The 16824-nt window shown below is 41.5% G+C and overlaps 1 protein-coding gene across 7 annotated transcripts in view; it reads right to left on the reverse strand.

The window, feature by feature from the left end:
• Positions 1-551: 551 nt before the first annotated feature.
• The window catches only part of farp2 (FERM, RhoGEF and pleckstrin domain protein 2), a 28165-nt gene continuing 11892 nt past the window's right edge, over positions 552-16824 (reverse strand). Inside the window, exons 8-28 of one of the 7 annotated variants that reach the window (XM_034881150.1) lie at positions 15244-15391; positions 15038-15133; positions 14735-14898; positions 14522-14590; positions 14323-14380; positions 13905-14172; positions 8872-9008; positions 8099-8188; positions 7159-7292; positions 6974-7055; positions 6623-6860; positions 5812-5942; positions 5670-5738; positions 5476-5565; positions 5242-5262; positions 3773-3855; positions 3344-3462; positions 2965-3128; positions 1682-1789; positions 1426-1577; positions 552-1316 (exon numbers count right to left, since the gene is read on the reverse strand). In XM_034881150.1, the coding sequence (XP_034737041.1) occupies positions 1223-1316; positions 1426-1577; positions 1682-1789; positions 2965-3128; positions 3344-3462; positions 3773-3855; positions 5242-5262; positions 5476-5565; positions 5670-5738; positions 5812-5942; positions 6623-6860; positions 6974-7055; positions 7159-7292; positions 8099-8188; positions 8872-9008; positions 13905-14172; positions 14323-14380; positions 14522-14590; positions 14735-14898; positions 15038-15133; positions 15244-15391 (2515 nt within the window). In that variant the 3' untranslated portion in view covers positions 552-1222. Of the gene's footprint in view, positions 1317-1425; positions 1578-1681; positions 1790-2309; positions 2450-2737; positions 2870-2919; positions 3129-3343; positions 3463-3772; positions 3856-5241; positions 5263-5475; positions 5566-5669; positions 5739-5811; positions 5943-6622; positions 6861-6973; positions 7056-7158; positions 7293-8098; positions 8189-8823; positions 9009-13904; positions 14173-14322; positions 14381-14521; positions 14591-14734; positions 14899-15037; positions 15134-15243; positions 15392-16824 lie in introns of those variants that run through there. The other 6 variants (XM_034881148.1, XM_034881146.1, XR_004657856.1 and 3 more) reach the window with 6 other exon arrangements.

Below are 16824 nucleotides of genomic sequence, written 5' to 3' on the forward strand. Positions count from 1 at the left end.
AGAGAGAGAGAGAGAGAGAGAGAGAGACGCACGCACACAGAGACACACATGCAGAGACACACAAACCCGGAGACACACACAGTAAAGTTTCCAGTCTTCATACTAAGATTATACAATGTGTGCATGTAGCACACTAAATAACTGACAACAAGCATCCCTGGTGTCTCCCAAAAGTCAGGTCCCATTTGTCTAAAACAGTTCGACACACAGCAAGATATCATCCCCAAGCACAGTTACTTCAAAATATGTTCTTCTGGTTTGCTTTTAGAAGGAAATTCTGTAACCTTTACAAAGAGTACACGCACTAGAGTAAACACTGCACAATATTTCCTCAAATTGTTATCCCAATATGCAAAAAAACAAACCCACAGGATACATTTGATTACATTTGATATTAAAAGAGAAATGTAGCACCAAACTGGTCATAACACTGCCTTGCTACACATGTAAGCAGAACAGCTCGCTTTTAAACATTCAAAACATTTCATTCACAGGGAAATAAAGCCTCAGAAATAAATACTGCTTACCAATAGTCCATACAGCTTTATTTGAAAACACTCAGAAAGGTTGCCAAATGTTTGAAACCAAAATTGCTTGTGTGTCACTGTCCCAAGAGCAGCACAACTTCCTCAAAACTCCCTATGCATATCCAACTTTGAATGACTTCTACTCATGAACCCGTTTCAACATCCCGTGAACTTTCTACTCGCCTACATCTCTCTCACATCCACACACCTGACTCTTTCAGTAAGTACAATGCATCGAGCACTTACTAACATGTACCTTCGTTTTCCACATACTGTATCATCTGTGTCCCAGTCATAGCACAGTGCTGTGCCCAACAAAGCTTCAGTCATGTGCAAAATAGAAAAGTTCTTTCAAAAAGCCTCCTTTGCCTTGGAGTTGGTCCCATATAACAGTTTTTCCCATCAGTGTGTGTGAACAGCAATACACATGCAAAAACTGATTAAAATGTACACGTCTCCCTTTCATTATATTCTGTTTACTGAAAAAAAATGTTATCATTTACATCATTAATCAAGAAGCATGCACAGACCATTAGAATTAATCCTTGGGCTGAGAAATGTTAACACTTAAACTGGCAGTATATTTCATTCTCCAGTTGTTGTCTTCCTTCACATTAAAAAATTACACCAAAAACGAGACTGGATTGTCTTTCTGATGTCCCAGAGGCCCAGCCTCCAGATACATGATGTTTGATTCAGTTTCCGTTTATCTCCATGGGACCTCCTTTGGGTATGAGCAGGCTCATGCGGCCCGTAGTGCTGGCTGCACTCTTAATCACCTCCATCCATCTGTGAAGACAAGACAGCAGACACAGGTTTGAAACCGTTACTACGCGACTTTTAAGCTGACCTGTGGAGTGTACCACAGTGTTCTGGGGATTAGAAACAAGTTGTATACCTTTCAAAGGTGTACTCGCTTTCTGCCCGGAAAAAGTAAACATGGGACTTGAACTGCAGCTTGAAGACGTACTCCTTGTGAATGCTGTCCGACTCTTCGGGGGTGCTGACCGTGTAACCGAGCAGGGGGAGGCTAGCCAGCGGGAAGTCATCCTGCAACCAGAGACAGACATGCTTTCTGAATACAGAAACACTCCCCTCACATGCATGTTTTTAATGTACTCCAGCAGAACTAATCACAGGTTGTGTCTGCTAACCTGGTGAGTCTTGTAGAAGAACAAGCAGAAGTTGGTGAAAACAACCCAGAGTTTCTGCCAGCCATTACTGTTCTTGAACTTCCTCAGGAGGTAACCTGACAGCTGGTTCTACAGAAATATATCAAGGTTAGACAGTGATACATGCATTATTGTACCCGATTGTTCATCATAACCTCAAAATAACGGTCAGTGATTTGTGTCTGTGTGTAAGCGCTTGCTTGTGACTATTGCATGGATTACTTAGAAACCGGTTTTGGATTAGTTAGGGCTGTTAAAGGCTTGCTCTAACTCTAATTAATCATGTTTTCACTTCTGTTTCAAACTTGAGAGCTGTGGTTAGTGGTTAGTGGTTTGTGAGTGTGTGTGCATGTGATTATCTTCCATTACTTCATCATATTATTAATGTTATGTCAGGGAGTCAATAATATGTGATTGGATGAACTGGAATGGATCATTGATTTGTGTGGCGGTGCGCCAATCAGTTTGTTTTGTATCTTCTAAGATATGGAGGATATAAGTTGTGATATATCAATAAATAATCCAGTGTGAAATCGGAATATCAATCAAGGTTTAAGGGTTTAAATACAATAATTACACTTCTTCTAATAATCTATTGTGGCTCTACTACCTGGTTCATGCGCAGATAATCAGCGAGCGAGAGGTTCTGGTTTCGGTACCAGCAAACATGTGTGATGGTGTTTGGTCTTTGGCCCTGACCGAGGAGATAGCGGGGAGGAAGCTCTGGTGAGATAGTCGGAGAGCCGTAGACTGAGACGGTGAAGAGACACAAAGGAAGAAAGGGTGCAGAGAACGTGTTAGCATGTTAAGTTTAAGAGGAAGAAAACGGGAAAAGAAAGAGCAGTTAGGAAGTCCTCCAGGTCTGTGGAGTGAGAATGTGTCAGAGAAGGTATTATATTAAAAATAATTAATATCCTATAATTGCATAAGGGATCAACATCAGTTGAAACACAGGATATTAACAGTCACCAAGGGGTGGGGGGGGGGAGAGGGACATTAAAGGAAACTGAGGAAAAAAAGGTTAAAAAGAAAAGACGAAACGCAGAGATGGACCTAAGCGCAACGATAGTCCTTTGTCTCAAAACCACCGATGCAGTGAGGAATGTCATTTACATGTAAGTAAAACTTATTGTCTGTGCTTTTGGAAACGTATTCGGAGTGTGTGTGTGTGTGTGTGTGTGTGTGTGTGTGTGTGTGTGTGTGTGTGTGTGTGTGTGTGTAAATGGGCGTGTACGTGTGTCTAAATGTGGGCAGAGGAGGAGTACCTCCACCGCCTGGCTGTGATCAGACATGGACACACTGGTGTTGCGATGCCAGCACACATGCATGGTGGTGTTGGCGCGGTGGTGTGTCTGTCTATCCAGAGATGTTCGGGAGGAGTTCATGTCGTCCTCTGACTCCTGCTCCAGTGAAACCTCATCAGACGATCCTGAGGGGGGGGAGGGAAGGGGACGAGGAGGTGGGACAGGAAGTTGTTTGACGGGAAGGACGGGACTACTTCTACATTTGAATGTGTGCTATATCCCAAGGATAAGCTTCTTCTTTTTTATGTTAATCAGCTGAATAAAGTATAAATTAAACATTCATTAAGTACTGCAGTTGTTGCACACCTTTAGGTAATACATGGAGGCAATAGAAACTTACGGTTTGAGCGATCGCCGAGTCCAGCGTCAAAAAAGATGTTGGATTTCTCTTGGGACTTCTTGGCCATGTCAATAGCCATGTTAAGGTCTTCAATCCACTTCCCCATCTCCACTTGAGAGCTGAAATCACAAGTGATGACAAGTTGTATATGTGTAGGAGATAGTTAAGTTTTATTTTCTTATTTCTAGTTTTTTAGTCAGGCGATCCGGGGGAGAAAACCTGCGGCGTCCTGTGGCAAAAAGTTGAGACGGAATCAACCTTTGGAGAAATGCAACCCAATGTCCCACAGATGGGCCATTTAAGTGACACGCCCATCGCCACACAACCCTGCAGCTAATCACTGGAATGCTTTCTTTGGTCTGAATGCGCCCTAACTTGTAGAACAATAGAAAAATATCTCACTTCACTCTCCCCCAGTCACTTTCTCACCTGGCAGCCACAACAATGGTCCTCTGAGCAGAGTAGATGGTGAAGCAGTGGGGGACCGACCACTCATTTTCACTTTCCTCAGCCTACAAACAAAAGAGAAACCCAGAAAACAGAAGCTAAAACATTGGAAGCATTCAATCTAAAACCCCTTTTTTTTTACAATGAATGCTTTAAACTTAATAAAAAGGGGGAAACAGTCGGAAAATGTCTGGCTCAAGTCACAGACGGACCTGCCATGGAGCCTCTACTGAAACATCTGTATGAGCCTGTGTGGCGGTCAACCGTGATCAGTTCATGTCCTTTAAATTTAGCCTCCTATCAGCAGCCACGGAAAAGTCCAAAACACACATCACTCATTGTGGGTTGTGATGTTGCATATAATGACACATGCCTTTGGTGTGGGAGACCCAGGTTCAATCCCAATACATCAACCAATGTGTCCCTGAGCAAGACACTTAATTAGTTGCTCCAGAGGCGTGCGGCCTCTGACAAACAGCAATTATAAGTTGCTTTGGATAAAAGCATCAGCTAAATGTAATGTAACCTCAGTTTGGCAAGAATTAATATCCTGCTTACATTTTATCATTTGAGATGTCCATGGTTCAATTTTGGCTTGAAATACAACTCCCAATTGTTGCATCTAGTGGATTCTGCATCTTGAGCAATCTGAGGATTTGGGTTATTTGTGGACACAAGCATGGGGTAAGAAGGGTAGGGTTGGGGCACCGACGGGGCTGTACCAAATAGTCCGGAGCTTCATTCATTGCGTTGACATTCAAATTCAAAATCAACAGTTGAATGTTGCGCAGCTTCTTTTTTTGTCAGTCCTTTCATTATGTTTAAAACCGGTATTTCAGCACAGCTGCACAAATAAATATTAAGGTAAACTAATAAATGTAAACGGACTGTTCTTATATAGTGCTTTTCTAGTCTCAACGACTACTCAAAGCGCTTTTACATAGTACAGGAACCATTTACACACACACATTCACACACTGTGAGCCGAGGCTGCCACACAAGGTGCCACCTGCCACATTTACACTCTGGGTTCAGTGCCTTGCCCAAGGACACTTCCAACGTTCAAGACGTTTCAGACTTGTGTGATACAAACATTTCCAGTTACTCCAGAGTGTTGTTTTTGTTATAGCATAATGTAGCTATAAGACTTATGGCCTGATAATTACGCCATTATTATGTTATAGCCTTAGTAGATTAGCCTGCAGCCTACGTGTATTTATGTTGATCAGTTCTATACATTAAAGAAAGTTGATTTCATAAAAAAGAACTGATTTAACCCTATGAACCACTTTATTTAAGTGTGTAAGGGGATGATGTCATAAAAAATGAGTACAGACATTAAAGGCTCAAAAAACCTCTATAGAAGCTTTGAATGTAAAAAAACTAAAACTACGACATTGTGCATCGGTACAGCCCCGGGCATCCCAGCTGGAAGAGCTCAGAGGACTTACCGGTGTATCCAGCACTATGAGCTGCAGCCAGGAGTAAAGCAGAGACATGCAAAGTTAAGAGACCCAGGCCCTCCCTTCTCAACACACTGATCACATCACACGGAATACTGAAAAGCTACACATCTCTCCATCAGGTATCACTATTCTTCCAACAGTGTACCTGGAGCTCCACGGTACCTATAAAGGCAACAAGGGCCAAAAGTTAGAAGAGGTGAAGTAGAACTATACACTCACGATCATGCCGTGAAGGGGCAGCTGGCCATGCACTTTGAACTGATTGGTCGCTGTAACACCTTTGCTTGTGTAGAGGAGCATGTCTGAGAACTGAGAAGACAACGGAACAAACATTTAGAGTGCTTTATACGTCCAATGATTTGTAATTGTTGAAGCTTTAATTACAGTTTAAGACGCAGTAGATTTGTTCTTACCAGGAAAAACATCCTTTGCTGCAGTCCTTTCTTGGTAAGCTTGTATAGACATCCCTCTCGTATGAACTCCTAAAAACAGCAGGTTGTCAGTTAGCCAGTTTCCCAGCACCCTCTACCCTCGGCTCCATGTCGGTGCACTCACCCTGCCTGGCGCTGTTAAGTTCTCTATACCAATCAGGTCTCTCTGCAGTTCTGTTAGCTTCTGGAAATTCTCCAGTCGGATGAGACTGCTCTGGAGCTGAGTGGCTATCTCAGCCACTTCCTTCAGAGCCTCTGGAAGGAAATAAAAGTCATCAATGTCTCCTCACCATCTCAACAGAGCGAAGAGAAGTTGATTTTAGAAACTCAATCAATCCATTTTATGAAACAAACTTTTTTTTGTACTAAAAAGTTATAAATACTAATTTAATATATTTATTTTATATTAGTCGACTAATCTGTTGCTTTGGTCTTAGTCGACTATGATTTCTTTTAAACGTTTTTTTTTATGTTTTATGCAAAATTACTCATTTAAATGTTTTTGCATTATTCTTTGTGGAGAAACTAAACAAAATCACGCGAGTGTTAAAAAAAAAAAAATCTATGACAGGCCTAATTTCTTAGTAAAGTAGTAAGTAAACCCACAAATATCCAGCTACTAGTACTAGTCCCATCACTGAAAAAGTGAGTGACGCAGCATCTACAACATGTGTGGACTTTTGTTACATTTCCTCTCTCGTCACTTCGTAGGAAAGCACATTGCCATCGCCAGAGTGACAACTTTGATCTGCTTATTTTCTGTGTAACCTTAGGGCATGTTGGATTCAGCCAAACAGTGTCTCCGCCCCCACTGCAGGGAGACTTTTTTGCAGAGAGAACTGATGACAGCCCGGGAGATGGACAGTCTCAATACTGGCGTCAGCACCAGTTCTTGGCCGTCTGCTTGGTGCGTCAGGGCCTTATGCGAAACTCACCCTTGCAGGAGTCATGATCACGGTGGGTGGGAGAATAATGCTTGCACAGTCTCTCCAGGATGAGTTTGTAGTGCATGAAGCGTTGGATGGGCTTGAGCAGGAATGTGTTGAGGGGCAAGTAGCAGACTTTCTGCAGCTCAAACTCTTTGTACACCGTCTCAAGCTTCTTCAGTCTCTTGGTGGCTTTCTCCAGCTCTGTTAACACCTCATCATGTTTCTGCAGGAAGCTGGTGAATTCCTAAGAACAACAAGAAAATCGCATACAGCATGAAATTAAAGGACATTCTCTGTGTTACTCAAACATGTAAGGGAGAGGCAATGTTAATTAGAGAACTAACAATGCATTCTTACTTTTAGAGCACACATGTTCCTCAGCATCACATCACCAATCCTCTGGTAGTCCCCTTTGACGTGAGCATTAGAACGTCCCTCCCTGAGGAAACGGGACAGACTTGGTCTTTATTAGCATCATATCAGAGGCTTCCACACCACCACCACCACCACCATCATCATCTAAACCCTGTAGGAGCACCTACCAGAGAGCCAACCTCTGGTCTAACGCCTTTAGAAAGCCTCGATGGAATTCATAGATGGGGTCTATGTTGGAGAAGAGGAGGGTCATCAGGCCTTCGGGCATGGCGTTTTCTTTGATCACAGCGCTACGAAACCACTGGGAACAGGAGAGGGACAACACGCTATTAACGCACATACTCACTATATAGATAGATAGATAGATAGATAGGTATGTACACATGATGATGCATGACAATGACAAGTCTGGTTTATGAGTTGTGGCTCAAACAGAAAAAGCACATTGTCCCTTTCCAGACACTTTTAGTGGTTTAGTCTCCAACAAACAATGACTAACAAACCGTGTATAAAAAAGAAATTGAATAGCAACCAAAGTATACCCAGAGAAAATGAAAGACTTTGTGAGTTGCACTGTTCAAATGCGTTATGAGTTTTGTTGGAAGAAACTGAAGTTTTCTTTACTCCCGTTCAAAAAACTCATTACACAAAATCTTACAGCTGTTCACACAAAGAAAATCATTATCATTTATTGTGGTCTCTGCCATTATTAAGTCCTTTCTGGCTAGAGGCTGGTTCCTAATGATTTGCTGTAAGTAATTTAAGTAGAAATTACATTTAGCTGTGTCAGTGTACACAGAGCAACAAAAGGATAAGATGGCTATCTATAAATGGGTTAGGCTGGTTTAGGAGTTTAGTGTGAGGCGGCTGCTCTGCAGGTGCGCTGGACAGAACTGTAAGCGGGCCCAGGAGTGAATTAATACTGTTTTTCTAAAAACTGATGATTCAGGGGCGCCCCGGATAGCTCGGTTGGTATCCTGTTGGATTGATATCATGAACAATATTTTTATGATGGAAAGAATTTTCATGATGAAAAGGTGAATCTTGTACATGGCTTTGGTAAATCCACCCAAAAAAAGTTTAAAAAAAACTAAAAACAATACTCACCACAGTGATAACCTCGAGGTCTTTCAGGTACGTCCGCTCTGTGGTCAGAATCTCTTTGGCAATGAAGTAGGCCTTGTCGGTGGGATATCGCTGAGGGAGAAGAGGGACAGACGTTTTAAAATTGAGTGTCTTTCTGAAATAAAGACAGATTCAACATCTGCATGGCATGTTTCTCGCTTAAAATGTTTTCAGAGACACATTTCATCTATTTTTGTAAAATATGAGATTGTATTCCAAACAAGCAGCTGTGACGGTCAGGCTTTGAAATTCCGCCTGCTGTTCTGGAAACTTATTACGTTGCTCACACGCGCAGAACGTACGCTCAAGTCCGCGTGGTTTTGGTGTGTTCCGAGATACCTTTTTTTTTTGACCAACTCGGGGAGACTTCCCGTTTGACTGCCTTCCCTGCCAACGGCCGGCTGCCGAGTTGGTGTTTCAGAGCTATAGACGTAGTCATATTTTCACATTTCCAGTTAGCTTTTAGCAATGACTTAATGTAGGGTCCTGTAGCTTTTTAAAATTCTTAATTTAGGGATTCCACCCATGATTTTGTAATCACAGAAATTATCGGGCTCTACATTAAAGCTGCCATTAGTCTGTGAGTCGTCCCAACAAACAAAACACTAGCCACCAGGCTAAACAACTTTTGCGGGGGGGAGAGCCTGTGCTCTTTAAAGTGGGTTGTGAGGTTGGCGGGGTGGAAGGGTGGCATGTAAGCAGTGTACCTTCCTCCTGCCCTCTTCCTCCTCGTCTAGCTTGGCATTGCTGCCCACCTCGTTTAGGATGGGGCTTTGCAGGGGCGACGGGGCCTGGCCTGGCAGGCTGAGGGTCGACATCTGGAAGGAGGGCGACAGGCAGAGGGCATCTTTGGAGTTGAAGGGTGAGAGCTGAGGGCTGTCCACGACTGAATCTGTCGAAGAGGGGAAAACAGCTAAATGAAGTTCTAAATTATGCAAGTCAAATAAATAGCATCCTTAAAATTAGATTACGATACAAGGGGTTGGGGAAGTAAAAAAACAATCATGAAGAGAAAGGACTCTTCCCAAACAGGACAAGCATGATATTTTGAAAAGGGTGGACTTTAAATCATACTCTCCTCAATAAGGGCAACTTAACACAATAGCACATTTGTAACAATGCTATAATATGTTGCATACAGTCAAATATATAACTTTATATAAACCTGATTTTCCAGAATTAGGTCATTTCCTGACAGAAAGAAAACACATGCTGCACATTTTAACATTAACAAGGAGGATGGTTCATCACACACACTGACAACAAATGAAAGGGAAGACGACAGAGTAGACCAAAGCAAAAAATGGTTCCCCCCATCTTTCCCCCTGCCATTGTTTTCAGAGCCCTCTACAAAAAGGACAAATGATGTATTACAAACTTATACGAGCCTGGCTCCATTTCAGAGAACTGGCTCTTCTGCTTTTGTTCTGCCTGTGAGCTTTGCTACACAACAATTCAGAAGACAAAATAAGCACATGAAACGTTAGGCTATCCTCTTGACTGAAACACAGGCCCCCACAGCTGTTCTTCCACTTCTATTAGAGAGAAGAAAAAAGGGTGGGGGAAGGCCAAGAAGAAGAAGAAAAAAAAGAGAAAGTCCTCTCGACCCGGAAATAATTGCTCACGCAAAGACTTATCAGGAATGTGCCTTGTCTGGAGGGCTAATAGTTGTTTATAGTTTATCTGAAGTGCCTCACAGGGAATGACACGAGAGGGGAAGAGAGTATATGTCAGGCTCCAGAGCAGCAGGACGTGAGTTTGCTGTGGAATGACTTGGCACAAAGCCTGTGCAAACAACACAGACTCAGCTGGAACTAGGTTGAGGAATCTTGTTTACGAGTCCGACCCAACCCCCAACAAAAGTTTGCTGCTGCCCTTAAATATAAAGGCAGCGTGCATTGACTTGTTGCATTTAGGCTTCTTTTTCTAATGTAACAATGAAGAGCACTCTATATTAATAGTACAATTAACTTTTCTACAAGGACACTCCACATCCCGAAAATAAAAAGAGAATGGCTAATGTGAGGAGCAGTCAGCAAAGACCATTTGGAGTATGTATGCATATTTGCTTCAGCATGTGAAAGCAGAAGAATTGTATACACAATATCTCCAGTCTGGAATACAACCACCAACACCTAAAGGGTTTCTTTCTTCTCTCACATGTTACAATAGGATTTGGGCCGAAGACAGATTGCAAGTTAAACTTTACCCGTCATGATCTGGACTGTGCATATTCTTTCATTCAGTCGTTACAAGCTTGTCTGACACCGCTGTGCTTCTGTTAAAGCAGTTAAAGGAATGACATTCCCATTGCGTCTTTGGTTTTGGTCTACATCTGAAAAATAATTTTAAGTCTGACATTCATGGTACCCAAAAGTGATTACTTTATTCTTGAGAGTAAAACATACACACATTAAGTACAGGTTGTCGATAATAAGTCAGTATACATGTTCAGGATTAAGTGATGATGATTACTTGATGGCGTTAGTGCAGTTAGCTTAGCTGGTTATAATCATCAGCCCGACATTAATTCAATATTTAGTTGAGATGTGGGAGGAATCACATGGCAGAAAAAGAACAAAGGCAAAATAAGGAAAAAAAGCCATCAAGGCAACCAACTCGGTCTAATGAGTTACTGTTCGCACATGAAATTACATGTTCCACACTCTCCAAGTTGACACAGGAACAACTGTTCAAACTGAAACCGCGTTTGTTATTTGTAGGAATAAAAATGGCTAATTGCTATCCTTCAAAATGACAATAAAAACAGGTGAATAATTGAACAATGGCCTCTTCATTTAACTTAATTTAGATAGCCCCTTTCTTACATAAATGTTTATCAGAAACATCCTAATGCAAGTAAGAAAAGTAAACAGGAATGTACACCTGAGATATGTGTGAAAGCATGTGGCATGAAGAGAAAAAGTAAGTGCTTTAAGAAAGACTAAAATGTAAAGAAAAAGCAAATGTTGCAAAAGCCAAGTGAAGTCTGCCTTTAGACAGATTAAAGTGAGCTCAAATAAAAAGATAAATTTGGTCAAATTTATAATAATAAAAAAATTAAAAAAAAACTTGAAAAAAATTTTGAGGAGGAAATGACAACCAGTAATGTACAAAATACTACTGATTAGTTTGATATCAACACGGTACTAGCTTTTTAGTTCTATGGCACAAATAATAGTAAATGTTTTTTAATACAGATTTGACAAGACCAGGCACCACGGACATCTCTCTGAGGTCTGGTGGTTTTAAAAAGCTATGCGCATGCTACGGTTTCAACAACTAACCACATGACACATGACTATTGTTCCTATACCAATATTTAAAAAACATTGAAAAATCCCAGCTTTTATAAAATTACTGAAAATTCATAGTTACTGTGCAAAAGAAAGTTTCCTTATAATAAACAGAATACCACCTGTTGGTACCCTGAAGATAGCTCCAGCCAAAACATGCTAAGGCCACATTCCAGAAATGAAACGCAACATCAACCTCTAGGCGTGTCCTGATGCTTCAATAAAAGCCTCATCTATTATGTCCAAAGGGTTTCCTAGAAGTTACGTTAATACGTTTGAATTATTAGGAAGTACTACTGTCTCAGACACTATTATACATGATTTACTAACTGTTGCAGGTGTGCTACAGGAGCACAGTCACTTACGTACATGCAAGATGATACATTCATTCTGTAGATAGTGGTGTTAACGGTGTACTTAATGGCTCATTAGTACAATGCTTACATTCTTTAACTTTGCTCATCATGAGGTGAAAATGGTAGTTGGTGTCTATTTTGGTGAAATTGTTTTTTAAATCCTTCAGATATCATGAACCTACCAAAGGTTTAAGTACATGCTGACAACTACTTCAGCCAGCAGATGTCAGTGAGGCACACGGAGTGGCTCCATGGCATGTCTTGTCTTATACATACACGAGGCCTGTAAATATTACTGAACCTGGGCGACTTGCAGTTTTATTTTAACCCTGAGATAAGAAACAAATCACTGATTACCCTCTGCTGGAAAACTGTACAGTGCACATGTAGTACCAGCTAAGAAATGAGATTTAAAACTCAGATAATGATTATTATTACTACTTTAAAAAACAATAGTAGTTAAGTATATTTTTTAAGTTTAAAAAAAATTAGGATATACATTTTTTAAGATTACTTGTTGATCAAGTTATTGTAAAAAAAATTGAGTAGAAATCATAAAAAACTAAAACATTACTTGGTGCAAAACAATATTTTTCTGACATCTTGAGTTAAATGTGCATGTATTCAGCAAATCTAAAAATACATTCCTGTGCCTATGTGTTTAAAAAAACAAAACAACAACACTTGAAACAAAGCTTCTAAAAAGCACCAAATGTCATGCCTTTTTTGGCTGAATCGTTTGGGGGCTTCAGAAAATGCCAAATCAAGATAACTCAAAAAGACTGTCATTCAAGAATCTCATGAAATATAAGGCCAACAAGTCTCATGAGAAGGCAATGGCAGATGGACACCAGGTCAAACCACTGATTCAAACTAAAATAAAAGTGCAGCTGTAGAATATAAACATGTGGAAAAGTAGAAGTTTCCCGCCATTTATCAGTACAAAGAGCTACACTTTAACGCATGTGACATTTAACAATTCAACACCACAAAGATGTTCATCAACGCTGAAGAGAATGCAGGCTCTTGTAAACTGACTCGGACATCAGCTGTAAATGTATCAGCTTCACAGTTACACATCTTTGCCATCCTACGTACCTAAAAGCTTTCTAAATGTCAAAGGGGTTGTTGAGACTAAGGTTAAACTATTATATTAGAGACTGCGGTTGCTGCTTATCATCATTATTAATTATTAAGTGCTGTAACAATATGTGATTTACATTTTAATATGAGGGGATCCAGAGGGGTCTGAGAGTGCCATGGCCTGCAGGTTGTGACACTGTAGGAGGAAACCCTCTATTCCACTGCTCCCCGTAAGCGGATTACTGTAAAACAGGTTCTGCTCAGGGGGAAGGACACTGTCAGAGCCCCAGTCGGAGTCTGAATCAGAGCTGCCGTTCCCAGAGCCCTCAGTGGCCGTGGGTGGATAGCTGAGTTGCTCAAGCTGCTCTACCAGGTCATTGAACTGCATAGCGGAGCTGCTCTCAGATCGCACAGAGTATGCAGGGAAGTTGACCATTGAGCTGGCCTCTGACTGGATGTCAGAGCCTGGCAGGCGAAGCGAGGAGGAGTCAGTGCCGCCATAACCCACCGAAATAGACTCACCTGCAGAGCTGAGCCCCAGGTTGTCCAGGGAGCTGCACTCGGAGCGGTTATTGACCAAAGAGCTGGTCTCAGAATTACCAACAATGCTATGAGGGAAAGGATTGGTGTTCCCATTCAGGTCCTCAATGCCCACACTAAAGATCCTGTTTTTGCTGAGGTCAGATTCAGCCACAAAATCAAACTGATCTACTTTATCATCAAGCCCAAAAGAGTAGGCCTCGGCCCCGCCACCATAGAAAGACATTGCAGTGGGATCATCATCTATGAACTCCTCTGTGACGTGCAGAGGCGAGTTAGACATTGAGAACATGGGATTCTGTTTTGTACGCAAAAGCTCTGCCTCAAAAGCCTCAGGTGTAAGAACCCCCTTTCTCTTCCCTGCACCCCCTCCCACAGAACACCCAGTTCCCCTCCTCCCACCATGGCCATTATCCTCATTGCCATTTTTGGAGGACTGTGATTGGGAAGTGCCACTCTCTACACATACAAATAAGGGGCTGCAGTCTCCTGCTGCCTGATTGATAGGGGCACCTTGAAAAATGTAGTGAGATGGGGAAGCAGCCTTGATGGGTTCTTCCTTCGGAGGGCTGGGGGGTCCGGTAGCTTGCAGAGGGGACTGAAGCTGCTGCTGCTGCTGCTGCTGGGGAGGTGCGGGAGACCGGCTCAGCATGGGAAAAGGCTGTGGCTGAGTTTGGAGTTCTGTTCGCGGGGGAACGCTGGAGAGGTGCGCTGGGTAGAAGGACACAGTAGTGGAGAAGGGGGAGCCTGGGGCCCTGAGGCTGTCATTGAATGACAAGCTCTGAAACAATGTAACACAGACAGGACAAGGAAAAACAGAGTGAGGGACGAAAAGGAAAGTAGTTAAGGGACAGGATCAATGTATTAGTTTAGTCATTATAGCACAAAATGTGGAACGTTTTAGTTTGTCGGACCCTGTGGCGGCACTGACCTGTTTTGGCACATCTGTGGCTAGGGAGCGAGCAGACATTCGTATTTTACTGTTCCTCCTGAGCAAGAAACAATTTAATGACAGAATTATTATTATGAATGTAGTGTGCTAACTTTTCTCAGTTGATACTATAGAAAAATAAGGGAAACAACTCGTCTTTCTGATAAACAGTGTATACACTGTATATAGTAACACACACCTCTGGTATGGAGTTCTCTTTGCTCCATTTTCACGAGCATAGTCCACAAGTTGTTTCTGGGTCCTTCCACTGACAGAAAGAGTTCTGAATTAAAACACGGACTACTGACACAACAAAAACATTTTTCATTACACTGTACAAGAAACCCCAAGGTTCCTTCAAAGAAGCATTCAAGATGACATAGGTCTTTGTTTTTACGTTAGTGTGTAATACCTGTATCTAAAGGAAGAGCCTCTGGTGAAGAGGATAGTTTTGGATTTGGGTTGGGGTTGGTCAAACAAACGGAAGAATGAGTGGTATTCCACACAGATCTTCCAAAAGATTTTACATTGGTCTCGACTGGCCATCATAAACTCAAGAGTATCCTGATGGGGGCCCTAAAAAACAAACATCCAGGGAAAGACAATGAACTCACACAGCAAATTGTTATTTTATCTGTATGTCTCAGAATCCCCATCAGACATTCAACATGGGCATTTCCTGAATAAAGACGTTTATCTCTTCCTTATAACGTACATGAACCTCTGGGTGGAGCTTGATCAGGAACCGTTTTCTCTTGAAGCTCAGTTTGCGAATCTTGGACCAATTGAAAGTATTTATTTTTGTGTTGCCCTGTGAGGAAAAAAGGGAATGTTAAAAAAAGTAACCTTTAGCAACTTTGTTATGGACTGAGGATCACGTCACACAAAACACAGCATGCATGGTATCAGAGCACTGGTCACCTGAAAAACCTGAAGGCCCATATGAGCAACAGCCAGATTAATTTTGGTGCCTTCTCGGTCAGCTGCTGGGTGGAAGCGGACACCATACATCTCCAGTTTACGGGCAATCTCCAGGATTTGGAAGTCTGATTCAGCTGGAGTCTGGCCCCTGCAGAAGACAATATGTAAAACATATCAACACTTGTTCAACAGAATGTCCTCTTTCATGTAAAGCACTTTGAATTGCCTTGTTTCTGAAATGTGCTGTATAAATAAAGCTGCCTTGCCTTCATACTATTATTAACATTACTATACATCCAAATAGTCTAGACTAGCAGAGTTTCACATGGCCCAATCCCAAGGCCTCCTTTATTTTCTTTTATTCGGTTATTATACAAAAACAATTACCTTACCCATTAGCATTTTGCAGACACTCATTTAACTAAATTATTACCGGACACAAAATAATTAATGATTTTCAATTTTAAAAAACAACACAAAAAATCCACAGAAAAAGGAACAACGGCAAAGGCTGTGCTCATCTCAACCCTTTGAAAACCAAGTATGGTAACGCCTTTGCCCTTGGGTAATTTGACCTGAATTTGAAGAGCAACAGCTCAGTAACACCAAAAACACCAATTCTTAAAGTTCACATTTTATGCTCAGGTTCAGTGTCATAATATGGGCACCTAACGTCACTCCACTGGTTTCCAGTGTGTTACAGAATAAAGTTCAAAATATTGTTGCATAACATAAATCGTAAGCTCCCCACTAGTAACGTTGCACTTACATTCTGAACTCACTTCTATTCATTTTAATAAAATCTAAATATGCTTTAAGATAAACCAACTAGGTTGGCAAAGTCTTGTGCTTCAATCCCTATTTAATATACTTGATGCAATATGTAACTCACTTTGAATTGACATTGTGTATGTTAACACTTGTAAACCTTAAACCACGAAATTTAATATATATCGTTGGCCGGGCTTTCAAATCATAGTTTGTAGCATTAAATGTGTCCATCCTGCAATCTGTCTTTTTTAATTAACACATAATAATTCAACAAAGATCGTATCATGACTCATTTGCAGAGTAGTGTGTACTTAAATCCTTATAACTTTGAGGATTTGAAAGGCATTATTAAAACCCTGAGATTACAACCAAACAGTATGTTAGAAAGACATATCCATCCAATCATCACCACATTCTAATTTTGTTCATCCGTTAAGCGTTAAAATCTCCTTAGGGCCCTCCTGCCCCACTGGCCTTATGGCTAATAGACCGGCCAGAGCAGGGGATTAAGCCAGGGAACTCGCTGCTTGTGCTTCCACACTGGCAACCAATGGAAGAGATTAGCAGAGGTCTTTAGAGACGCCCTATACACTTGGTTGAAAATAGCCCCTATTGGTCAATGGATAGTACTGAGCTAACAAGTAGGCTGGTGGAGAGAACAGTACAGCGAGGGGTTTTGCGAGACTCTAGACTGTGAAACGGGGCAAACCCTGTCATTATGGTTGTTTAGCAAGAACACAGTCATCATAGGTAACACTAAACATTTGTGTTTAAAACCACATAAAAAAGTGACATTGGTAATGTGCCACG

Source organism: Etheostoma cragini, chromosome 9 (genome assembly GCF_013103735.1).
Source record: "Etheostoma cragini isolate CJK2018 chromosome 9, CSU_Ecrag_1.0, whole genome shotgun sequence".
Lineage (NCBI taxonomy): Eukaryota > Metazoa > Chordata > Actinopteri > Perciformes > Percidae > Etheostoma > Etheostoma cragini.